Here is a 24,505-nt window from a genome sequence, read left to right as displayed (position 1 = left end):
TGGAGAAAAGGTGCAAAAATAAAAATTGTCTCAGTCGTGAAGGATTTCTCCTCCACCGAAAGAGAACAAGAAATAGAAGTGCAGCATCTGAAGAACAGATACTGCACTTTGATCTTGTCCCGAAGTTAGTTATGTAATGCCGATGAGTTACGCTCTTAAACTAAATTAAAAAAAAAAAAACAGTATACAAGACTATATACAAAATTAAAGAAAAAGATTTATTCACCCCACCCTATGAGGGCATCGATTCTGAGGAAATTTTGGCATTTGCATATTTTAATATTCCAAAACAAATTTAGAAAATTTTTCTCATGATGAAGGGAGGGAGGGGGGTTGCTTTTTCTTTACGCGAACGGAACTCTCCTAAAATGAAAATAATGAATTTGCTTGGGGAATTTTAAAATGCACAAGTGCCGCTATTTTCTTTTTTTTTTTTTTTTTTTTTTTTTTTTTGTAGCAATTTTGGGAAGCTGGATATCGCCCCCCTCCCATCCATCTCACAGTAAACACTGACCTTGTGTCAAACTTTATTCTCATGAGGAGAGACCATGAATGAAAGTGTCTCAAACGACAAGCAATAAATATATCACTCCCCCGACACACATACACACACTCCTTAAATAATAAATAAACCAATTGAAACGAACACTGTGTTTTGACATGTGTCAAAATAGAACAACTCCTTCAATCACGTGACACCCCCATCGAAGTCACGTGGCCGGGTGTTTCCTTCTCTGCTTCACATTCCATGTAGCGACTTTTTCTTAACAAGTTCAAAATTTTATTGGTTATATAATAAAGTTTCACGCCTTATTTAATATCGTAAAATAAAACTGCTTCCTATAATTTGAAAAGAAAATATTGATAAAGAAATGAAGATCAAAGGTGAGTTGTGTTACTTCTATTTATATTTACTGCGAAAAGTGCGTGTTATATATATGTAATATATATATATATATATATATATATATATATATATATATATATATATATATATATATATATATATCGCTCTATTTCGATTTTCTCTCTTTTTTTGTTTAAATCACAACAAAATAAAACAAAAACATAAAAAAATCGAAACTAGAGAAATTTTTTGTGTCATTTTTTTCAAATGTAAATAAAAAAGTGAAAATTTCGGAAAAAAAAATAAACAAAAACAAAAAAATATCGCAAATTTCCAAATTTGTCTTATTATTGATAAATCCTATTTGGATCATGTAAATTATTTACAGTGAAATGAGTTTTTGCAAGATTTAATTGCTTGGCCAAAACTTATGTTCACTTAGTAAAAAAAAAAAAAAAAGAATGAAATAGAACACACCTGAGTTATAGCAAGTTTAATTGTAAACACGAAATGCTAGTTCGAAAAAATATAGTCGCTATCTTTATTTTCAAAAAAGTCATGAAGAAGCTGAGTGATAACTCAAGTTAAAGGACACAGGGTCAGATTTTTTAAGGTTTAAAAAAGAAAAGAAAAACATAGCTTCAACATTTTGTTATTGAAAATTTTTCGGAGCACGAATGAGGCCTCCATAGCGAAATACGCATGTTGTACGCAGCAAGTTATAAGGAGCGTTCATTAATCCAGAAAGGAAAGGAAAAAATTTTGGCATGTGTGGCCTTGATTTTTTTTTTTTTTTTTTTTTTTTTTTTTTTGCTAGAACTTTGCACTTTTCGGATTACTTTGTTATTATGTTTTTATTTTATTTTTTTTCTGGATATTTTTTTTTTTTTTTTTTTGCCGGAAATTATAGTTATAGGGAATTATTAACAGGAAAATTGACCGATATCTGTTCTTATAAAAGTGTACACTCCCGTCCCCATGTTAAGAATGGCTTTCTAAATAATAATGTTATTATTTTAGCACGGATCAATATTGAATAATAAAAAAACCTACTCGACGAGAACACGACTGTTTTTGTTTTAATAATTATTTTTTACAAAAATTGTTTTTATTCAAAAATAAAAATAACTATAATCTCCGGTCAAAAAAAATATCCAGCAAAAAAAACAAAACAACAAAAAAACAACAAAATAAACCAAAAAGCGCAAAATTCAAGCCAAAATAATAATAATAATAATAATAATAATAATAATAATAATAATAGAGACACTAATTAACACTACCAGGATCTCCAGCCAAGATATCCAAATGGAATTTGGAATGGAAAAGTGCGCACAACTAGTTATAAGAAAGGGAAAACTGGAAACGACAGAAGGCATGCAACTACCCAACCAAACAGAAATGAGGGCACTAGGGAAACAAGACGACTATAAATACTTGGGAATTCTGGAAGCGGACACCATCAGAGCAACAGAAATGAAAAAGAAAATTGGAAAGGAATACCTCAGGAGAACAAGAAAACTCCTGGAAACGAAATTATATAGCAGAGACCTAATAAAAGGTATACATGGGCAGTGTCACTAGTGAGATACTCTGGACCGTTTATAGGATGGACAAAAGAAGAACTGAGACAACTCGACCAGAAAACCAGGAAACTCACGACCATGCATAATGCACTACACCCAAAGGACGATATTGACAGACTCTACGTGAAAAGGAAAGACGGCGAGAGAGGACTGATCTGTATAGAAAACTGTGTGAAGGACTCGAAAAAATAACTAGAAAAATACATAATGCAAAACGCTTAAAGGATAATTATGGCAGCGAGAGACACTGAAAAAAAAACAACAAAACAGAAAACAGAGAGACAAACGACAAAACGAGAAAAGAGAAATGGGAAGAGAAACAACTCCAAGGAAGATTCATAAGAATGACAAAAGATGAGAATAACAAAAACACCTGGACATGGATGCAAAAAGGACATATAAACCAAGAAACTGAATCTCTAATAACTGCAGCACAAGATAACTCGATAAGAACCAACCATATCAAAGCAAGGATCGATAAAACACAAGAAAACAGCAAATGCAGACTCTGTGGACAAAGAGACGAAACGATAAACCATATAGTAAGTAAATGCAGCAAACTTGTGCAAAAGGAATACAAAAACAGGCATGACCAAGTGGGGAGGGTGGTACACTGGGAATTGTGCAAACGACTGCATTTTGAGCATACAGACAAATGGTACAAGCATAACCTCGCAACAGCACTCGAAAACGAGAACCACAAAATCCTATGGGACATGGACATACAGACGGGCAAACCCATCCAAGCAAGAAGATCAGATGTAATAATTAACAAGAAAGAAAAATCCTGTCAAATCGTAGACTTTGCTGTCCCAGCTGACCACAGGGTGAATATGAAACAAAAGGAGAAACGAAGCAAATACACGGAACAAGCCAGAGAGTTAAAAGGGATTTCGATGATGAAGAAAATCAAAATAGTACCGACAATAGTAGGAGCACTAGGAACAATTCCGAAAAACTTCAAAAAAAGAATGTCAGAAATTGGAATCAGAGGAATAACTGCAAAAGTACAAGGACTAACGATAATGAAAAACGACTGAAATATTAATGAAAACCCTTGAATGCGAAGAATAATACAAGACAATATAATGAATAAGCGTTACAGGGAATGAAGAACATCGAAACTGCATATCTACAAATTCTACAGCCCCCATCATGCATCTCCCCCCATTGTTTCATCACCGCCCCCCCCCCCAATAAAAAAAGTGATACCAAAAGATACGAGAAGGGTCAATAAGGACTGAAAGACCGAGGAGAGAGCGCCAACCAGACCTCGGCTGGACAAGCGCAAAGAGAACTGGGACCTTGAGGAGGCTGAGTGCCACTCAAATTCCAGTATAAACCAATGGCCACTACCAGCGAGAAATCAATGGTAAGCGGCTGTTACGATGATGCAAATTCATTTGCAAATGCTATCGAAGGAGGAGGTGGAGAGAACTGGACGTCTGGGGAAACTTGTTGTCACTCAGCTTCCAGAGAACACCACAGGTTTCCAATCAGATTGTTGACTTGTGTGAAAGCTCCATGTGAGCCAATAATAATAAACACACCAAAATTCTTTCGTTTCTTTTCAGATTAATGAACGCCCCCTGAAACGCTCTGCGTACAACATCGGAGCCGATGTGACGCGTATTTCGCTATGGGGGCTTCGGCTTCACTCGTGTACGTCAGTCAAATTTTTGGAAAAAAAAAAAAGAAAAAGAAAAGTGCACTGTCACAACTTCACTTCGTTAGCATTATCCTCGTTTCGATTTTTGTTTATCAAAAATTGTGACTGTGTGATTATGTCGTTTTTTTTAAAATTATTTTATATATATATATATATATATATATATATCTATATATATATAAAATAATTAAAAAACCTCGACATAATGTGATTATGTCGGGGTTTTTAATTTTTTTTATATATATATATATATATATATATATATATATATATATATATATATATATATATATATATATATATATATAAAATTAAAAACCCCGACATAATCACATTATGTCGAGGTTTTTTAATTATTTTATATATATATAGATATATATATATATATATATATATATATATATATATAAAATAATTAAAAAACACGTTTTTTTTTAATTATATATATATATATATATATATATATATATATATATATATATATATATATATATATATATATATATATATATATATATATATATATATATATATAATTAAAAGAAAACGACATAATCACATTGGCACACCGCACCGGTTCTCGTCAGATCACCGAAATTAAGCAACAATGAGCCTGGCCAGTACCAGATGGGTGTGGGTGACCATTTGGGAATAGTATGTAATATCCTGTATGTGCTCTCTGCTTATCTCGGCATTGTTTCTAGTTGTCCTGAAAAACTTTTTATGGTATTTAGTACTTATACTTGCCATCGGTATTTAATTCAACAGTGCCGACTCAGGAGAGGTGTGGTTGCAGATTGCGCAACTCTCGCCACAAAGATGTCACTTGCAAGTCACACCATCATCAATGATGTTTCGTGGTATTCATCAAAATCGATGGACGGACAATATACATACATATATATATATACATATATATATATATATATATATATATATATATATATATATATATATATATATATATATATATATATATATATATATATTAGTTATTTAGGAGTAAATGATGAAATCCATTTCACTGTAAATAATTTACGTAATTGAAATAGGATTTAACCGTAAAACTATGGTTAAATCCTATTTCAGTCACATAAATTATTTTTAAAAAACAAATTTTTAATTGTATTTTTGACATTTTTTTTCTTTCTTAAAGGTGGACATGTGGTTGAAATGCAAGGAGATGAGATGACAAGGTTTGATTTTTTTTATATTCCTATTTTATTTATTTATTTTTTTACATGGAGGTCACCACTTATCAAGGCCCAGAAGTCACTCGGGGATAAGGGTTATTGCGTGTACAGTAATCAATGGGATAGTGTTGTAGTATTCGTTAGTATTGGAGATTTGATAAAGTGTCATTACTTAAGGAGGGCGTTTCATCAGGAGTTTGTTTATATTGGACTTGAAGACATCCAAGTTGAAGTCAGGTGGGAGAATTCCACAGGTGTGCATCTTTTTTTTTTTTTTAATAAAATTAAAATTTTCAGTGCTTATTAAGACAGTCGACAAATCGATTTTTTTAATATGTCATTTTAAGCAAAAACAATGTTACATACTTAATTGTCATGTCGAAAACAGTAATATATCCAAAAATTGTGAAAAATCATCGAGTAGAAAGTTATTTATAGTCAAAAGTAATTTTTGTGTGAATACCTTGAAGATCGTGAATAAAGAGAACATAGTAATCTCCTTTTTCGCCACTTTAATCGCTAATGTACTGTTTTAGACGGGAGACTTTTTTTTACTAAAAACACAATAGCAGTTATTCTACTGGATGAATTTTCATAATTTTTGGATACATTACTATTTTCGACATGAAAATTAAGTACGTAATATTGTTTTTGCTTAAAACGACATATGTAAAAAAATATGTAAAAAAAATAATCGACCTGTCGACTCTATTCTAACAAGCACCAAATTTTCTTAATGGCGATGGTCAGTTAAGAATATTAGTGTAAGTTTTTCTGGTTGGTTTGACAATTTCCATAAAATAATTTGCAATTTTTCGTGTTCACGTCTTTACTTTCCACGTTAAATTCCATTTCTCAAAAAGTGAAACTCCTGCTTTCGTTCCCGATATTTATTTCAATCCTACAATGGGATGATGTGACACAAGGATCGGAAAGTGAGATTGAAGAGCCAGATCTCTAGAGGAAGAGTACTGTGGCCTGCAAAAGATGCCTGAGCAGCCCATCAGTATTCCTCAGTAGGGGCGCCTCAGGCGATTAGCAATGATCTAACCCTTTCTCAAAGGGAGAAGACAAAGCCCATGTACCAGATAACGACACACACACACACAAAAAAGATAAATTATAATAATAACGGGACCGTTAAAAGTCAATTTAAAGTCTAAAGGGCTGTTTTGTTAAAAAGTTGTTCTTTAAGGCATTAGTTTTTCATAAAATTGTGGGGTTTGTTTTACAATCCAAAGAGGTACAAAAAAGTTGTCAAAAAACAAATATATAACAAATAAATGTTATCAAAGACAAGATAAGTTACTTTTCTACCTAACTGGATAAGTTTTTAGTGTTTTTATTTAATGTAAAATGTTTATTTGATTCGATAACAAGTAACATTGAACACTATCGGAGAACAAGAAAAAAATGGCTGTGATATCTCTTTACATCTTTGAAGTCTTGATAATCACTTCAAAATAAGAAATAAAACAAAATGGTGGTAGAAAACCACTCAATATATGTCACGGTAACATCTATTGGGTGGATTTCTACCGCTATTTTGTTTTATTTCTTATTTTGAAGTGATTATCGAGTCTTCAAAGATATCGCGGCTATTTTCTCTTGTTCTTTGGTAGTGCTTAATATTACTTAGAAAATTAGTAGGAAAATGGCATGTTTTTATAACTTTAACAATGACATATAGCTAAAGTTTGATCAGAAACATGACAGAGATTTAAAAGAAACAAAATTGGTTACATATCGTTGAAACACTGACTGAAAGCGGGATCGTTTTACATTATATTTATATGTGAAAATGATGTTATGTTGTTTCATTAATTTTTACCACTAAGTTTTTCAGGCCATTTGCGTGTAATCGCTTAAAAATCGAGGAATCAGATTTTTCTTTTTTGGCGAATTAACATGAGATGTAATAATACCTTATTATAAATTTATAATTTATAATTGCAAATTGACACGAAAAAAACAAAAACAAAAGAAAACAAGTGCCAATAATTTCAGAAGAATGTAGTATTTATAAAAATGCCGGAAAAATATTTAAAAATGAAATAAAAACAGTTTTGTCATGAAAAAAGAAATGCTGATAAACATTTATAGTTAATTATAAAAAAAATTAAATATAAAAATATTTCTTTGAGAATTGAGAGTGGGAGATCAGTTTCACACATAAATTTAATGTAAAATGAACTCCTATTTCCGAGATATTCTAACGTTTTAGAGCAGTTAACTAATTTTTTTATATGGAAGTTATATTCTATGTATTTTGGAAGGTGTCTACTTTTTTAAATGATTATATTGTCAGACGGACTACTAACCCTAAGGTTAGTCGTAAAAAATGAGTGAACATCCCTAAAACGTTTGAAAGGGTTGGAATGATGATCATTTGATGTTAACTTTATATATGAAACCGATCTCCCACTCGAAATTCTAAAATAATTTTGGGAATTGTGCGGTATATACAACAAAATGAAATAGTGGTAAAATAACAAACATATAATCAACAAGTAAATGTTACCAAAGGCAAGATAAGTTACTCTTCTACCTACCTGGATAAGTTTTGTGTAGTTTAACATATTTTAAAGCGTATATTTAATTAGAAATACAAGTAGATAAGTTAGAACAACAAGATGGCCGACATCAGGCATTCAACAGGAAAATCTCAATATTCGCTTAAATCATGAAAATAAAACAAAATACTGATAGAAATTCACCCAATGTCACGGTGACACTTATTGGATGAATTTTTACCAGTATTTTGTTTATTTTTCGAGTTTTGAGCGATTACTGACACTCCAAGGTGACATGTTTTTATCGGCCATGTTGTTATGGGTTTAACTTACAAACTCAGCAGCAGCAGCACTACTCGTTTTTTGAACTGAATATAAATTGTTTTAAAATACATTAAAACACACACAAAAAAGTATCTAGATAAGTAGAAGAGTAACTTATTTCGCCTTTGATAAGATTTATTTGTTATATATTTTTGTATTTATCACTTTTTCATTTTGTTGTACATACTGCAAAATCCCTATATATATTTTTTTTCTTTCCGCGAATGTTTTCAAAGTGTTACTGTTACATGTAATCACTTATACATTAGAATCTAGGGGTTTGTATTACTGTACACATAGATTCGAAAAAGTTGTCAAAAAAAGAAATATATAACAAATAAATGTTATTAAAGGCAAGATAAGTTACTTTTCTACCTAACTGGATATATTTTTCGTGTTTTTATTCAATGTAGCATGTATATTCAGCTCGAAAAGCATACAGTGTTTACCGATGTATTGGAAAATTCAAAATGGCGCCCGACACTCTCTTTAACACGGTAAGTTCAGGAAAAGGTGTTATAAATAATAAACTAGACAAAATACTATTAGAAATTCGCTCATTATATGTTACCGTGACATAAGTTGACATATATTCGGATTTTTTTAAATAGTATTTTTATCTAGTTTATTATTTATAACCCCTTTTTCCTTAACTTACCGTGTTAAAGAGAGTGTCGGGCGCCATTTTGAATTTTCCAATAGATCGGTAAACACTGCATGTTTTTCGAGCTGAATAAACATGTTACATTGAATAAAAACAAAAAAACATGTATCCAGTTTGGTAGAAAAGTAACTTATCTTGCCTTTGATAATATTTATTTGTTATATATTTGTTTTTTGACAACTTTTTCGAATCTATGTGTACAGTAATACAAACCCGAAGTATTAATATTATCTTGGCTTTTCAAATCAATCTGCTAGCTGACCAAATCTTTAGAATTATAATAAAAAATATGAACGTTCTTTGATAAAGGGAAAGCACAGAATAGTTTTAAAAAAGCCTCTCTTCCCATGTTAAGAATGGTTTTCTGAATAGTACTAATATTTAGAAAATCATTCTTAACATGGGAGAGGGCATTTTTAACTATTCTGTTCGTAGACCATTTTTGTATTTTGCATATCAATCGTCGACTATTTTCAATTGTTTATGAAAAAAATTCAAATAGCATTTTGTACACTAAATTATTGTAAAAATTAATACAAATCGACTTTGACTGTCTCATGATTTTCAATAAATTGCAAGGAAAATATTTGAAAAAAAAAAAGTTAGAATAATATATGCTGTAATATACACCATCCCCATAAGTGCATTTTGCATGTTTACAAAAATATATGGATTTATTTAGGGATTTATTTAACAACTTACAGATTAAATCTTAATGTAGGAACCGCTGGATTCGTTATGATTAAAGTCTGATGTAAGGAACTTGTTTATCTTCCAAACTGTCATGGCTGACGTTTTTTCACCTTCAGTGAAAGGAAAAACTCCGTATTTTTATTTTAGGATTTGTCTCACACAACTACGCATGAGTTTAGTTGAGTAATGAGTTCAGAACATTCACAGCACTTAAGTATCAAAACTGGATAATATATATATATATATATTTTACATAGAAGTCACCACTTATCAAAGCTCGGATGCCACTCAAGGATAAGGGTTATTGAGTGTATAATAATCAATGGGATAATATCGTAGTAATCATTGGTAATGGAAATTTGGTAAATTGGATTACTTAAGGGGGCGGTTCATCAAGAATTTGTTTATGTTGGTCTTGAAGACAACCAAGTTGTAGTCAGCCGGGAAAGAGGCAAACGGAAAAGAGTTCCACGGGCGTGCAGTTCTAGGGAAGACGCTGTGTTCATGGAATCCATGTTTTGATTTAAGCACAGTTAGATCAGATATAAATATACGGAAGCTATCCCAGTCAGCCATTGAGTATCGATATACTGTAAGGTCTGAGGACTTATTACATTTAATTTTTATCTTAACTGATACAACCGAGTGGTTGGAAGACCCCAGAGGAGACAGAACGGAAGATGAGCATAGCTCAGAGCAAGTTGTGAGAATATATAGATAGAAAGTATTTTATTAAAACAAAACAACTTTATTTTGGAAATCAAAAGCGTTGCTCATTCTCTATCCCTTTTCTTCTTTTATCACCCACTAGTTCCCACTCCTACTTTGAGATTGATTTGCTTGTTTTCAGGTTTTACATCCCTAAAAATTGTGATCAGGTTACTCTTAGAATAGGTTTAGAGGGCTTTACTAACCTGCCTCATCTCATTTTATTTGGTTCTTTCTTTTTGGTTGTTTGTAATTTGTCCCACTTCAGCTTACATGTCATTTTTTTTATATAAAATTAATGTTAAAACAACATATTTGAAGTAGGATTAGGCTCATAAAGTGAATGCGATATTCAAGTAATTAATTAGTTTAGAGTAAACTTTAAAAAATTGTAAGACAAAATGTGATATGATTATCGACGCCCCTCCCTTATCCCACCAAACAACTTTGGTCTTGTTATTTTCAATTTATTGTCAATTTTTGTTGCAAATCCAATAAACCAACAGTTTATGTACATACCATTTGAATTAAATTTTATGAGAACATTTAAGATATATGGAAATTGAAATCAATGTCTCTAAAAACATTAGGAACCAATATTTAATTAAGAATTTATTTTGAAATATTTACTCTTTATAGTGGAGTAACAGCAATGCCGATCTGGATTTTATTTATTTCCAGTTTGATTTTATGAATTACTAAAGTAAAGTTTTATTTTTATGAATTTACTGAAGTAAAGTTTTATTTTTATGAATGTACTGAAGTAAAGCTTTATTTTTATGAATTACTAAAACAAATTTTCATTTTTATGAATTTGCTAAAGTAAAGTTTTATTTTTATGAATTGTTAAAATAAAGTTTTATTTTTATGAATTATTAAAAGTTTTATTTTTATGAATTACTAAAATAAAGTTTTATTTTTATGAATTACTAAAATAAAGTTTTATTTTTATGAATTACTAAAGTAAAGTTTTATTTTTATGAATTACTAAAGTAAAGTTTTATTTTTATGAATTACTAAAGTAAAGTTTTACTTTTATGAATTTGCTAAAGTGAAGTTTTATTTTTATGAATTACTAAAGTAAAGTTTTATTTTTATGAATTTACTAAAGTAAAGTTTTAGTTTTATGAATTACTAAAGTAAAGTTTTTTTAATGAATTTACTAATATAAAGCTTTATTTTTATGAATTACTAAAGTTTTATTTTTTATGAATTTTTAAAATAAAGTTTTATTTTTATGAATTACTAAAGTATAGTTTTATTTTTATTGAATTACTAAAGTTTTATTTTTATAAATTATTAAAATAAAATGTTATTTTTATAAATTACTAAAGTAAATTTTTATTTTTATGAATTAACAAAAGAAAGTTTTATTTTTAGGAATTGCTAAAATAAAGTTTTATTATTATTACTAGCAAAACTACCCGTCGTTGACTGGGTTCAAAAGCAGCCTACAGAAAATGGACTCTGATTTATGAAAGTATGATAGGTTATGAAAAGGAAGGGTTGTAAATTTGGGTTGAATTTGGGGTTATCAAAACCAAAGCAAAATATGATGAAAGTAAAAATAAAATAGATAAACCCCATAATTTATTATACCATACCTGTTCACACTGAAACACTTATCACAATATTCTGTGGATCTATATTAAAAAACCTTGTTAAACTTTGTGACATATTTCCATTCTATGGAGGTCAGGTGCGAACGAACACCCCATAATTTTATTATACCATATTTCTTCAAACTGAAACATAATTACCAAAGTATGCTTACGCAGATAGATATGAAAAGTCTTTATTAAAGTTTGTGCCTATTTCCATTCTATGGGGGGCCAGGCGCGAACGCAGGCCCCACAATTTTATTATACCATCCCTATTTACGTTAAAACATACTTATCAAAGTATTATTATGTACATCTATATCAAAAACACTTGTAAACGTTTTTTATTTAAATTTTTAAATTTTTTATTTCGATACTTTGTGGCCAGGCGCGAACGCAGACCCCACAAGTTTAATGAACCACCGTTCTGCCAGATCAAGCATATCCATTCCTGTGTCTCAATACATCTTCTATCATTATATGTAATCAGTTTTTTTTTTTAAATAGTCAACCATAAAGGAGCCTATTCGTGACCACACACACACGCACACACACAGAGCTTTATATATATATATATATATATATATATATATATATATATATATATATATATATATATACTAGCAAAGATACCCGTGCTTCGCACGGAGCTTTGTTGCGCACTCGGGTACCAAAATCTGTGGGCACCTTTCCAGTAAGTTGATGTTGTAAGAGCAACGATTGCATAAGGTGATTAACATTTTAACTACCTCTTGTAGTGACTGAAATTCAATCAGGAACTTCACAAAACATTTTCATCAAAAAGGAAGGTTACTTGATGTTACATAGTAAATTTTTCATTGAAGTAATTTTCAACTCTTGCTTAAATTTTATCTTGCACATTCAATACTAAAAACTTACCACAATCAGATCATGTCAGTTTTTCCTCATATCCATTTCTCGAACTTTTCACTGAAGAGCCTCAGGGTAAACTACATTTCTGCTGCTTTGATTTGGAGCCAGAATGTAGAGTTTTTCTGAACTTCCTGTCCGGCTGATGGAGACGTAGAACATACCGTGACTGAAGCAGTCTGATGTCAAGTCTACGCCAATGGTGTTAAATGTCTGACCTTGACTTTTGTTTATGCTCATTGCAAAACACACCTTCACAGGAAATTGGAGTCTCCGGAATTTAAATGGAAGTTCTGAGTCCGATGGAACTAAGGGGATCCTTGGCAGTAGAACGGTTTCGCCTTTGTAGGGACCACAGGAAATGGTGGCCTCAAGTACATTGGTGTGCAATCTGGTGATAACACATCTGGTTCTGTTTGTTGTTTTTGGCGGTTCCAAGGATCGAAGAATCATGATTGGCGATCCAATTTTGAGATTTAAAATGTGTGGAGGCATTCCAGATATCTCCAAAGAGTTTAAAAACTCCACAGGGTAGTGAACAGCTTCATATTCATTAGTAGCCGAATCAACTGACTTGTATTGCTTTGTGTCTCCTGGAAATTCATCCATTATTGAATTGTTCAAATGATTCACATTGCTGTTTAATGGCGAAATAATAGCCCTCTCAGCAAGCCAATCCGGTGATTTTCCATTGTTTTGCAGGTCTGGGTACACTTTGTCTTTCAGTTGCTTCTGATTACCGACACATTTACCAAGCGCAGTTGGAATCTTAATTGTGTCAGGTGAAGAAGTGATAGGAAACTGACCATTACCGATTTGGAGAAGCAATTTTGAGAAGTCTGCTGCAGCTGTGTTATCAGAGATATAGGCTCTCATATTAGTAGTCAGTCTCTTCACTATAACGTGCCTCCAGAGATAGGATTGTTTCAAACTTGCATTGACAATGTTAGCCCTTGTGCCATTTTTAACCACTGGGAGGATTTGACGGAAATCACCGCAAAATAAGGTTGGAATGCCACCCATGGGATTCTTGTTTCCTGTGATGTCTTGCAGTGTTCGGTCAATTGCTTCATAAGCACTCTTGTGCGTCATTGGGGCTTCGTCTACAATGATTGCAGAGGTGTCTCTAATTACATTTGCCAAGGCTGAGTTACCAGTAATTTTGCAAACTGGCTGATCCATTCGATGAGTATCCAAGGGTACTTTAAAAGTGCTGTGAAGAGTGCGGCCACCTTGTAGTAGAGTAGCAGCAATGCCACTGGATGCTGTTGCAAGCACAATCTTTCTCATGGATCTAATCTTTGCAAGGATCAAATTGATTACAAAAGTCTTGACCGTACCACCTGGAGCATCAAGAAACATCATGTTTTTGTTCATTTCACCTTGTGCTTCCAACATTGCCATGAATGAATTGTAAACTTCTCTTTGAGAATCGGTCAGTTTTTCTTGCATATTTTCTGCTTGTAGGGAAAGTTCTTCAAGATTATAAGTAACTTCACGTTGATACTCTCTCGCGAGTCTTTCATCTCTCCCTTGCGTTGGTGCAGGTAATCCATAGCTTGCCAATGGTTGACCGCACATAAGGAGAACTTTTTCTTCAATTAGACAAAGAGTTTTATTGTAGATGTCCTCATTAAAATCTGCTTCTGGATTGTTAACTTCTTGCCTGTATCTGTGAAGAATGTCTTCAGATATTACATCACGAAAAGCCATCCAGATCTCAAGAGGATTTCTTGGCTCACAGGCTGTTAAAATTATCACAAATAGGCTTCGCAAATTTGAAGGTGATTGAGTGGCACTTGCCTCTCCTACTGCTTGATGCAAGTGATGGTCATTTTCTAGAAGGCCTCGAGCAAGGCACGCTGCTCTGTATGTTTCAAACACCTGACCATTGTATGCTCGCAAATTTTGAAATGAAGTTGGACCAGCAACCTCATTGAGCAACAGGCGTAAGAAATAACACTCCCCTGCTTTTGGACTAATCGTGTAGATTCTCCCAATGCATGGTGCCTTCCATACATCATCATTTTCAGTACCTTCAACTTGTACCCCACGCATTCTTCTCATCCATTTCTTTGTCGATTTGTTCCAAGTGTAAAACTCAGGGACTTCTACGTATTTGAGACCCCTTGCAAAGTCATCCTCATGGCAGAGTTGAAAAAATGCTGTCAAAGTTGTGGCAGGCGGTGGACCTTGGGCTCGTTCCAGAGCAGTATCAGCTGAGAACATGACACGCTGCCCATTTTCAAGATGAACAGAAAGTTGTACAATTTGGGGGAAATATTCATGGATGGGATGTTCCAATATCCTCCAGGCCGCCTCTGAACTGCCGACATACCTTGCATTCTGGAACTGCTGGATCTCATCCACAATGTGACTTTGTACTTGGCCTTGTTGGTTAGCTGCTCCATCAGTTCTTTGTAGTTCAAACACTGCTTGATCACATCCTTTATTCACGTATTTGAGGACATATTTGATGCTTTGGATCGAGCTGCAAATTTCTACGTTAATGTGAGCGTTGAACTGCTGAAGGAGGACCTTGTTGTACGGAACAATCCACTGGTTTGTTATTTCTTGATTAACATACCGACCATTTCTCTCCATCCTTATTATACCAGTCTGGCCTCCATCTTCTGGTTTTCTTCGCCTGTACTTGGGGTAAGAGTCTTGGCCTTGCTTGGTACACTGAAGAAATTCTTTTGGGTATTTTTTGGAACATTTGTTGTCAATCATACATGGACAATTTGGATTAAATGGTCCACAAGGTCCATGCACCATATGTGCCATCACTTTAGCATGAAGATCAGGATCTTCCTCTTTGTCAGGGATCTCTGCAGATATGCAGAGATCCATTTTTTCTGGTAGAAGTTTGTCCTCTGGGGCCTGCCAGGTGAGGATGTGTGCATGCGGCAGTCCTCTTTTTTGATATTCAATACTGTACAGGAAAGCCCTCAACCTGCCAAATCCTCCCTTTTTAATAAATTCAAGTAACTTTTTTAGCTTCTGCCTGAAAACCCTGGCAACAATATCTGGACGATCCTGAGGGTCTTGCCCTTGAAGACAATTTTCTGTAATTTCTGTCCACTTTGGATTTGTTGTGAACGTGATGAAGAGGTCGGCTCGGCCCATTCGCCGAACATATGCCATGGCATCACTTTGACGCTCAAACATGTATCGAGGGCCTCCTGTATAAGTTGCCGGAAGTACAACTCGTTGACCAAACTGTTCTGGATTCCCATCCTCCCTAAGAATTGAATCTCTCAAGTTGCTATAATTGTCAGCTCTCAGGGTCTGTTGCTCACGCCTCAGGAACTGTAAACGTTCTGTTTCAATCTTGCAGTACACATCCACCAGCCATTGTTGAAATAGCCTTCGGTACCAGAGAAAATAGTTTCCAGGCCGAGTCATTAAATGGTACGAATAAAATTGCTGTTGGGTAACTTTTCGCCCATTGGATGCCTTCATGTAGATGTTGTAAGATGGAGAACCATAGGGGTACATTAACGGGTACATTAAAGTATCGTAGAGGGGATGTAGTTCGGAGATCCATTTTAATGTATCATTTCTAAAACGCAAGACAATATCCCGGTTAGCTGTTGGTTCATTCTCCATTAATATTCCAATCTCATACGTTGTTGTTGGAGCATTGAATCGCCGTGGATGCTCTTCTTGCGGCCTTCGGTCTTCCCTTATGACAACTTTATGTTCTACCAAGTGTTCTTCTTCAATCCTCTCCTTTGTTGTTTTCAGCTGACAAATGAAGCTGTTGTTCTCATGTAAAAATTCAGTCAGACTTTGGAGAATGTCTCTATTGAGTCTACTGTCACGTCCCCGATTATGTAGTTCCTCTTCCAGACTATCCAAGAAGTAGACTTGAATAAACTTTGCTGTTTCATCTTCAGGTGGTAAAAGACTCCCAATCTGGTGGCAAACCTGGCCTCGAATTCTAAAAGAAGGATTCCACCCATGTACTGCCGCAATTTTGTGACCAAATGATGTCATTGCAAAACAATTGTTATAACTGCGTAGATTTTGCAGAAAATCTTTAGAGATGGGACCATTGCCGGAGAGCAAATCTTGAAGCAACTGAGGCAGTGGTGGAAAGCTATCAAGCACAACTTTGCCAGAAGAACAACAACAACCAGGGGTTTCTCCTTTAAATTTTACAGCTGAGCAATGTTGACATACTTTGTCCATTTTTCCTATATCAGCTGTAGTGAGAGAGTCATTTTTGTTGTAGAGCAATCCTTTTCTATTGCAGTGTTCTATTTCATGGTGTCTCAAAGCAGTCATTCGTTGTCTAGCTGCCTCGTTTTCTGTCAATTGCTGGGGCAAAGTCATACTCTCTCTCCATGCAGCCTCTCGTTGTTGCCCTTGGTATAGGCGAAAGCTTCGTTGGGTTTCCGATTCATTCTGATGTCGTTGAGCCACTCTCAACTGACCTTGTGTACGTCTACTTACCTCATATAATTCATTCGATCGTAATATTGCTTCTCTTTCCAGTGCATATCTTTGCCTTTCTTGAATTTCATCTTGTGATGAATTTAACCGCCTTACAGCATGTCTAGTTCTGTCAGCTTCACGTTGGGTTTCTCTTTCCAAATCTGACAGTCTTGCTCTCCTTTCTCTTTGACGTATCCTGTTAAGTTCTAGACGTCTTTCTCTATCTGAATTGTTTTCATTGGAGCGAATTGCAGCAACTCTTAGTCTATTAGCTTCCAATCTTTCCATTCTTTCTTCCTCACTTTCGTTTCTACTTCGTTTGGGTGGCATAATTTCGGTTTTAAACGGAATTGTTTAACGATATTAATGATTGTAAATTAATTAAGCGTAAAGGAAATGTATACTAACTGAAATGGACGAACTATAAATAATATTTCTGAATAGTACAATTATAAACAATTATATTGTACCTATTTACTATGCCTCCCCACGGGACAGAGTTAGACACCAGGGTCGTTTTTTAACGTGGAGAAAAGGTACAAAAATAAAAATTGTCTCAGTCGTGAAGGATTTCTCCTCCACCGAAAGAGAACAAGAAAATGAAGTGCAGCATCTGAAGAACAGATACTACACTTTGATCTTGACCAAAAGGAATGAATAAAAGCGACCTACGTGTGACTCATTACTTCCGGGTGTAAACGTCACAATCTAAAAGTAATAATTAAAAAAAAAAAGTAAATGTAAAATAAATGTAATACCAACTTAGGTTAACTAAGTAAACAGTACAATTAAAACAGTTCTATTAAAACAAATAATTACTAAGATCTATGTAATTGTTAGTCTCATTGTTATGGTTTTAAAGAAAAAAATGTGTAAAAAAAGTTCTGCTTTTGTGAGTACGTGTATTTCTTTTAAATTACATAACCTTTTTATTTTATTAATTATATCTCTTTTAAATTTATATATTTTGTTAGTAAACTGGAAGAAATTCAGTTGAATAAAACCTTGTTCGTGTTCTTTACGTTAAACTCATATTTTTATAAAAGGTTCATCCGGTTTAAAGAAAGCGCTAAGTTTAAATAAGACTGGAAATAACTAATTCAATATATAAATAGAAAAATGAAATAAATATAAGCTTTAAGTCTTAAGATAGTAATAATCAAAATGTAATAAATTATTTGTAGTTCAAATCTATGATAAGACAGGCTTTCGAAATAGGCTCGACCAGAAAGATTAAATTGGAACGAAATTATAATCTCCGTGCCATTTTCAAAACAACCCCACAAAAGTAACGATATCCTGCAGTTGGTTAAATGACAATGGTTGTAAGAAAAATGTAAAAGAAAATGCGCTTATCTGTTTATTTTGACCTGTTTTATTTAATTAAAAAAAAATTGGCTATAACTGGAAGAGAGCGTTATGTTTTGGGGGTTGTTTAAAAAATAGAATGGAAATAAAGTTAGTTCCGTTTTAATTGTCTTTAATTGCGGCAAGCGCTAACAAAATCGAAAAATCACTGTTTACATTCGAAATGTTAACTTTTATAGGTTTACAGGTTTGCTGACAAGGCTGGGGGTGTTTAATACAATTATTTTACTAAATTGATTTTTTTCATTTAAAAATAAAATTATTTCTTTTTTAATAAAGTTTTATTTTAAAATATTTGTTTTTGTTTATTTATATAAAATTACGATAGTTGAATTGTATTCTTTCAATTATATTGGCAAGTAAAATATAAAAGATTAAAACGGAACGAAATTGAAATTTCCATTACATTTTCAATACAATCCCAAAACATAAAGCTTTCCTCGCCAATGAATTGTTTTGATAATATACGTAAAGTGAAATAAATCGAATATAAAATTAAATGAAAATATATTAAATAATTAAATGTTGAATAGATTTTGTAAATAGTACAGTTGAAATGATTAGAATATTTGCAATATGTAATAAGGTCGAGGTAATTAGTTAAAGACATTTAATATAATGTGATATGCAAATGAGCATAAGTCATTCGATATGGGGGTGGTTTGTAGATTAGTATATAAAGAAATTAGGCAAAGATTCTTATGTCTCCTATAACAGAAACATCCTAAAATGGGTTCTAATGTTTCTCTACCAGGAGAGATCTACCCTCTTACCTCCTTTATATTTCGTTGATGATGGAGAGCTGTACACACAGACAGAAACACACGAACCCTATTACTTTATAAATATATAGATTATTATTATTTGCATCTCGATTTTTTTTGTTGTTTTTACAGCAAAGCAAGTCAATTTAATAACCTACCAATTTTTTATCATTAAAATAAAATTTTCACTTCATTCATAGAGAGAAGGCACTTAATAGTTAACAAAACCCACACCCTCTCAAAATCTAAAATTGGTTTTCTAAATAGTAACATTATTATTTAGAAATTCGTTCGTAAAAATGGGAGGAGGCGTTGCTAAATATTGTTCTTACATCGTTTTCTTATTTTGCCTTTCAATCGTCGACTATTTTCAACTGCTTATGAAAACTTTCAAATAGCAAGTAGCATGTTGTACACTAACGACGAAGTGATACAATCTGATCTGGCTTTGTTTTAAATCAAAATAAATCTTTTTTTTGTCTTACATACAAATACCCCCCCCCCATCGTCAATTGAAAAAAAAGCATACCCCACCGTTCTCGGTACACCTTATGGCGTTATCTACAAACTTTTTTTTGTACCTAAACATCTTCTTTCTGCCCTAGCAACCTTAAAACGAACAAGACTTTTTTGTTTGTTTTTTTTTTGGGGGTTTTTTTTTTGAGGTTTTTATTTCTTGCTTATTTTTTTCTTATCTTTTCTTATTTCTCTGTTGCTATATGCATTGAAACACAGTTTTTATAACTATCCCTTATCATAATATCTTATTGTCAAATATTTGCCAGAACTGATTAGATCTATGTTTACAAAGTTTGGACACTTTTTTTTTACTGTAGACAACAAAACGAAAAAGTGGCCATACAACAAGCTAGTAGGACCTGTTTCTCGGCATTGTCCGAGGAGTTATAAAAGAATGCTAAGTAAAAGACAATATTATTAAATATTCTTTTGGAATTATATATGTATATGTGTATCAGCATTGCCCACTGGAAATATGGCATTTGTGCCAGAACAGATTTGGTAAGACAACCTCTCCCCCCGCCCTCACTACCATAAAAAATAAAACTATGATTATCTGGTGCATCATCATGCACGTAAAATAGTGACTGTGGATAAAGTGCTAAAAGAATTTTAACACAAAGAAATGTTATGTATTAAATAATTGAAAGGGGAACAAAATAAAATGGTTTTGTGGTTATTCGTTAATCAGAGGATGTAATCTTTCAAAAATATCAGGCTGACAAGAAAGTTCTTGTGTTTTTTTTTTTGTTTTATTTTTACATAGGCATCACCACTTATAAAGGCCAAGAGGCCACTCGAAGATAAGGGTTAAAGAGTGTACAGTAGTTTTTAACTTTTAAATTCCGATGAAGATATCTTGGCTCAAACAAAAACTCTGGCTTTGGGAAGTGTCATGAAACCTTGTCGGCATCTAATCACTGAGAACCCACTTTTCATCATGTCACAACCTGGTTGAGAAACAGGCCCTTCTTGTTACATAAAAGAAGGGAAGATAACACTTCATAACATCGTTTCTTTTGGTTGTCCCAAAATCAAAGTTGCACCAAAAGAAGGTCATGTTGACTGTTTGGTGGTCTGCAAGCGGTCTCATCCATTACAGTATTTTGAATGCAGGTGGAACCATTACGGTGGAGAAGTACTCTCAACAAATGGATGAAATGCATCAGAAACTTCAACAGCAACACCCAGCATTAGTCAACAGAAAAGGCCCAATTCTCCTCCATGACAATGCCCAACTGCACGTTGCTAAACCGACTATACATAAGTTGAACAAATTGGGCTACGAAACTCTGCTTCATCCGCCATATTCTCCAAACCTCTGACCTACCGATAACCACTTTTTCAAGCATCTTGACAACTTTTTGCATGAGAAATGCTTCAAAAACCTAAGTGATATCAAAAACGTCTTCAGTAACTTCATTGTTACCAGAACGCAAGATTTTTATGTTACTGGCATAAATACACTTGTTTTGTGTGTTGATTCTGATAGTGCTTATTTCGATCAATAAATTTTTGTTTGAGTCGAGATATGTTCATCTGAATGTAAAAGTTAAAAACTACAAGACCTGTCTTATCAACCTGATATAAAAAAAAAATAGCATGGTACCTTTTCTCTATTCTGTATTTGCATCTAACAATTGAATAAATATTTATTGTAAAGAAGTTCTAGACAAAAATGTTAATGTATCGTGGAAACTCACGTAAGAAATTTGAAAAAAAAGGAGGAAAAAATCTTTCAAATGATGAAAAACTGAATGTAGTCTATGTTTCTTTTTTAAATGAATTTCTTGGTAAACCAAAAAAAAAAAAACAAAGAGCAAACAATTTCGATGAAATACTACTAAAGTGTTTGCTTTTTTATAAAAAAGACGACAACATAATATCTAGGAAAATGTAAGTTAATTACCTATGTCAAGAGCGCCCAGTTAGGTGTATCAGAATTTTTGTAGGAATTTTTGACACCCCTAACACGAAACTGCGAATAAAATATAAAAAAACTCGTAATTTCTCTTTTAAAAGTGGGTTGTTTATTTTCTTTATGGATTATACTTCCAAAATAAACTATTAAAGCTGTTTTAAAATTAATAGAAATATTTTTTTATTTTTTTAAAAACAGTAATGAATTTTACAAACTCAATATTTTTCAATTTTTAAACTTTAAAAATCTATCAAAATTTTTCTATTGATTCTATTTTTACGATATTTTCAGGATCAATGTGAAATTTTATGCTCTTTCCAATAAAGCGAATATAATATTTTAGACAAAGGTTTTTTTTTTTTTTAAATTCACGCCCCCCCCCCATTTTCAAGTGTCTATTAAAAAGTAAATAATTAATTTGCTCACCAAAAGTTTTATATATCACAAATTGAAGAGAAAAGGTCAATAAATAATATATTCAAATTTAAAACAAAAAAAAGTAGTGTTTTTTAGAAATTTACCTGTAAAGTTCGAAGTTTAAAACCTTTTTTTTTAAACCACGTTGTTTGTTTTTTTTTTTTTAATGAAACCTTGGTCCTTGCTCCTTTAATTGAAAAAATAATTAGGGCTTGAATTACATGTTTCAAGTAGTTATAAGCTTGGAAAGACAGGGTGTCGAATAATTCACGCCTCCCATTTTGAAATGTCTATTAAAAAGTAAGTAATTAATTTACTCACCAAAGTGTTATATATCACAAATTGAAGAGAAAAGGTCAATAAATAATATATTCAAATTTAAAAAAAAAAAAGTAGTGTTTTTTAGAAATTTACCTGTAAAGTCCAAAGTTTAAAACCTTTTTAACAAAAAAAAACACGTTTTTTTTTTTTTTTTAATGAAACCTTGGTCCTTGCTCCTTTAATTGAAAAAATAAATTAGGGCTTGAGTTACATTTTTCGAGTAGTTATAAGCTTGGAAAGACGGGGTGGAGTTATTCACTATTTTTCACTAAATTTCTGACACACCTAGCGCCCAGTCACTTTACTTATAGAAATGAGAACAGAATAATTTGGCAGTGAGAAATTTGGCATCAGGTGTTAAATATTTGCAATGTTTAATAGGTAAATAGTAGCAGCAGTGATCTTAAAACATGGTGTCACACTTAGTGAATGTATTAGTAGATGGAATAACCAAAATTGTCTTGCCAATTGTTTGGCTAAGGTAAAATAATGAATAATGGAATGTAAAAAGACAGCCAATGGAATTACTGAAGTTAAAGAGGAAGTGATCGCTTATTAATTCTGTAGAGAATGGGATATAGGGTAAAGATAAAGCCACGAGAACTGAAACTGAAATAATAGCAGTTGGTACTGATAAGTTTATACTATGAAGTAATTGCACTGGTGAATTATGGGAGCTTGAGAGAAGAAAACAATGAGTGAGTAAGTATCCTCCAATCACCTGTAAAAGTACTTGTTTGGGAGAGCTACTCTCCTTAGATATGTTATAAGAATTAACGATATTGAATAAAATCGACTGATAATATGTGGAAAACATGCATCAGGTGTTTGCAAGTAATGTGACCATATTCAATTTCTATGTGGTGTCTGTGTTTGTATAGCTATAATATTTTTTTCTTGGAGGAAAAAATTGACTTCTTTTTATTAGTATAGTAAAAGGTAGAAGAAAGAGAAGAGATAAATGTTATCAAAGGCAAGACAAGTTACTCTTCTACCTAGATCAATACGTTTTTAGTGCTTTTGCTTACTTTAAAGCGTTTATTCATTAAAAAACAAAAAGTGCCAAGTGTTACACAAGAAAAAGAAAAATGGGCAACATGAGAGTCATATCTTCGTACTCTTGATAATCGCTCAAAAAAAAAGAAAATTAAACAAAATACTGTTAGAAACATACCCAATAAATGTCACTGTAACATTTATTGGGTATGTTTCTACTAGTATCTATTTGTTATATACTTGTTTGTTTGTTGCTATTTTTTGTGCTGTTGTCTATAGTAAAAAATGCACAAAATTTTTAATTAATTTGTCACCAAAATTTTCAGATCATTAAAATTGCCAATTTACTCATGTTTGTAATGTGACCACAATGTATCAAATAGTTTACTCTTTTAGGTTCCAATTACACTCCTTTAGGTTCCAAATACACCCCTTCAGGTTCTAATATACTCCTTTAGGTTCCTAATACACCCCTTCAGGTTCCTATTACACCCCTTTAGGTCCTAATATACTCCTTTAGGATCCTAATCCACCCCCTTAGGTTCTAATATACTCATTTAGGTTCCTAATACACCCCTTCAGGTTCTAATATACTCATTTAGGTTCCTAATACACCCCTTCAGGTTCTAATATACTCCTTTAGGTTCCTATTACACCCCTTTAGGTTCTAATATACTCCTTTAGGTTCCTAATCCACCCCTTTTAGGTTCTAATATACTCCTTTAGGTTCCTAATCCACCTCTTTTAGGTTCTAATATACTCCTTTAGGTTCCTAATACACCCCTTCAGGTTCTAATATACTCCTTTAGGTTCCTATTACACCCCTTTAGGTTCCTAATACGTCCCTTTAGACTCCAAATACATTCCTTTAGGTTTAGACTCCAAATTATTTTTGTTAATGGTTTTTTCTTAATGGTTTTTGTTGATGTTGTTTTTCATGTTTTTTCTTAATGTTTTTTTTTTCTTTTCTGTTATGTTTTCTCTGTATCATACTGAGTTCTCTTAATCAAGATTTCCTATCAAAATAACTCCATCCTTCATGGATTCAATAAACACTATGGAATTTG

The 24,505-nt window shown here is 32.6% G+C and overlaps 1 protein-coding gene and 1 long non-coding RNA gene across 2 annotated transcripts in view; one reads left to right on the top strand and one right to left on the bottom strand.

Moving 5' to 3' along the window:
* Positions 1-8,125, bottom strand: part of LOC145252813 (uncharacterized) — a 97,342-nt gene extending 89,217 nt beyond the window's left edge. The window contains exon 1 of the long non-coding RNA XR_013863678.1: positions 7,848-8,125. This is a non-coding gene — a long non-coding RNA (uncharacterized LOC145252813). The remainder of the gene's footprint in view (positions 1-7,847) is intronic.
* LOC145252812 (isocitrate dehydrogenase [NADP] cytoplasmic-like) overlaps positions 632-24,505 on the top strand; it is a 58,400-nt gene continuing 34,526 nt past the window's right edge. Inside the window, exons 1-2 of the mRNA XM_080112778.1 lie at positions 632-885; positions 5,259-5,298. Coding sequence (XP_079968904.1) covers positions 873-885; positions 5,259-5,298 — 53 coding nt within the window. The 5' untranslated portion in view covers positions 632-872. The remainder of the gene's footprint in view (positions 886-5,258; positions 5,299-24,505) is intronic.

The sequence above is a fragment of the Euprymna scolopes genome, chromosome 29 (genome assembly GCF_053919585.1).
Source record: "Euprymna scolopes isolate OS-2025 chromosome 29, ASM5391958v1, whole genome shotgun sequence".
Taxonomy (NCBI): domain Eukaryota; kingdom Metazoa; phylum Mollusca; class Cephalopoda; order Sepiida; family Sepiolidae; genus Euprymna; species Euprymna scolopes.
This window is presented reverse-complemented; position numbering and strand designations above follow the sequence as displayed.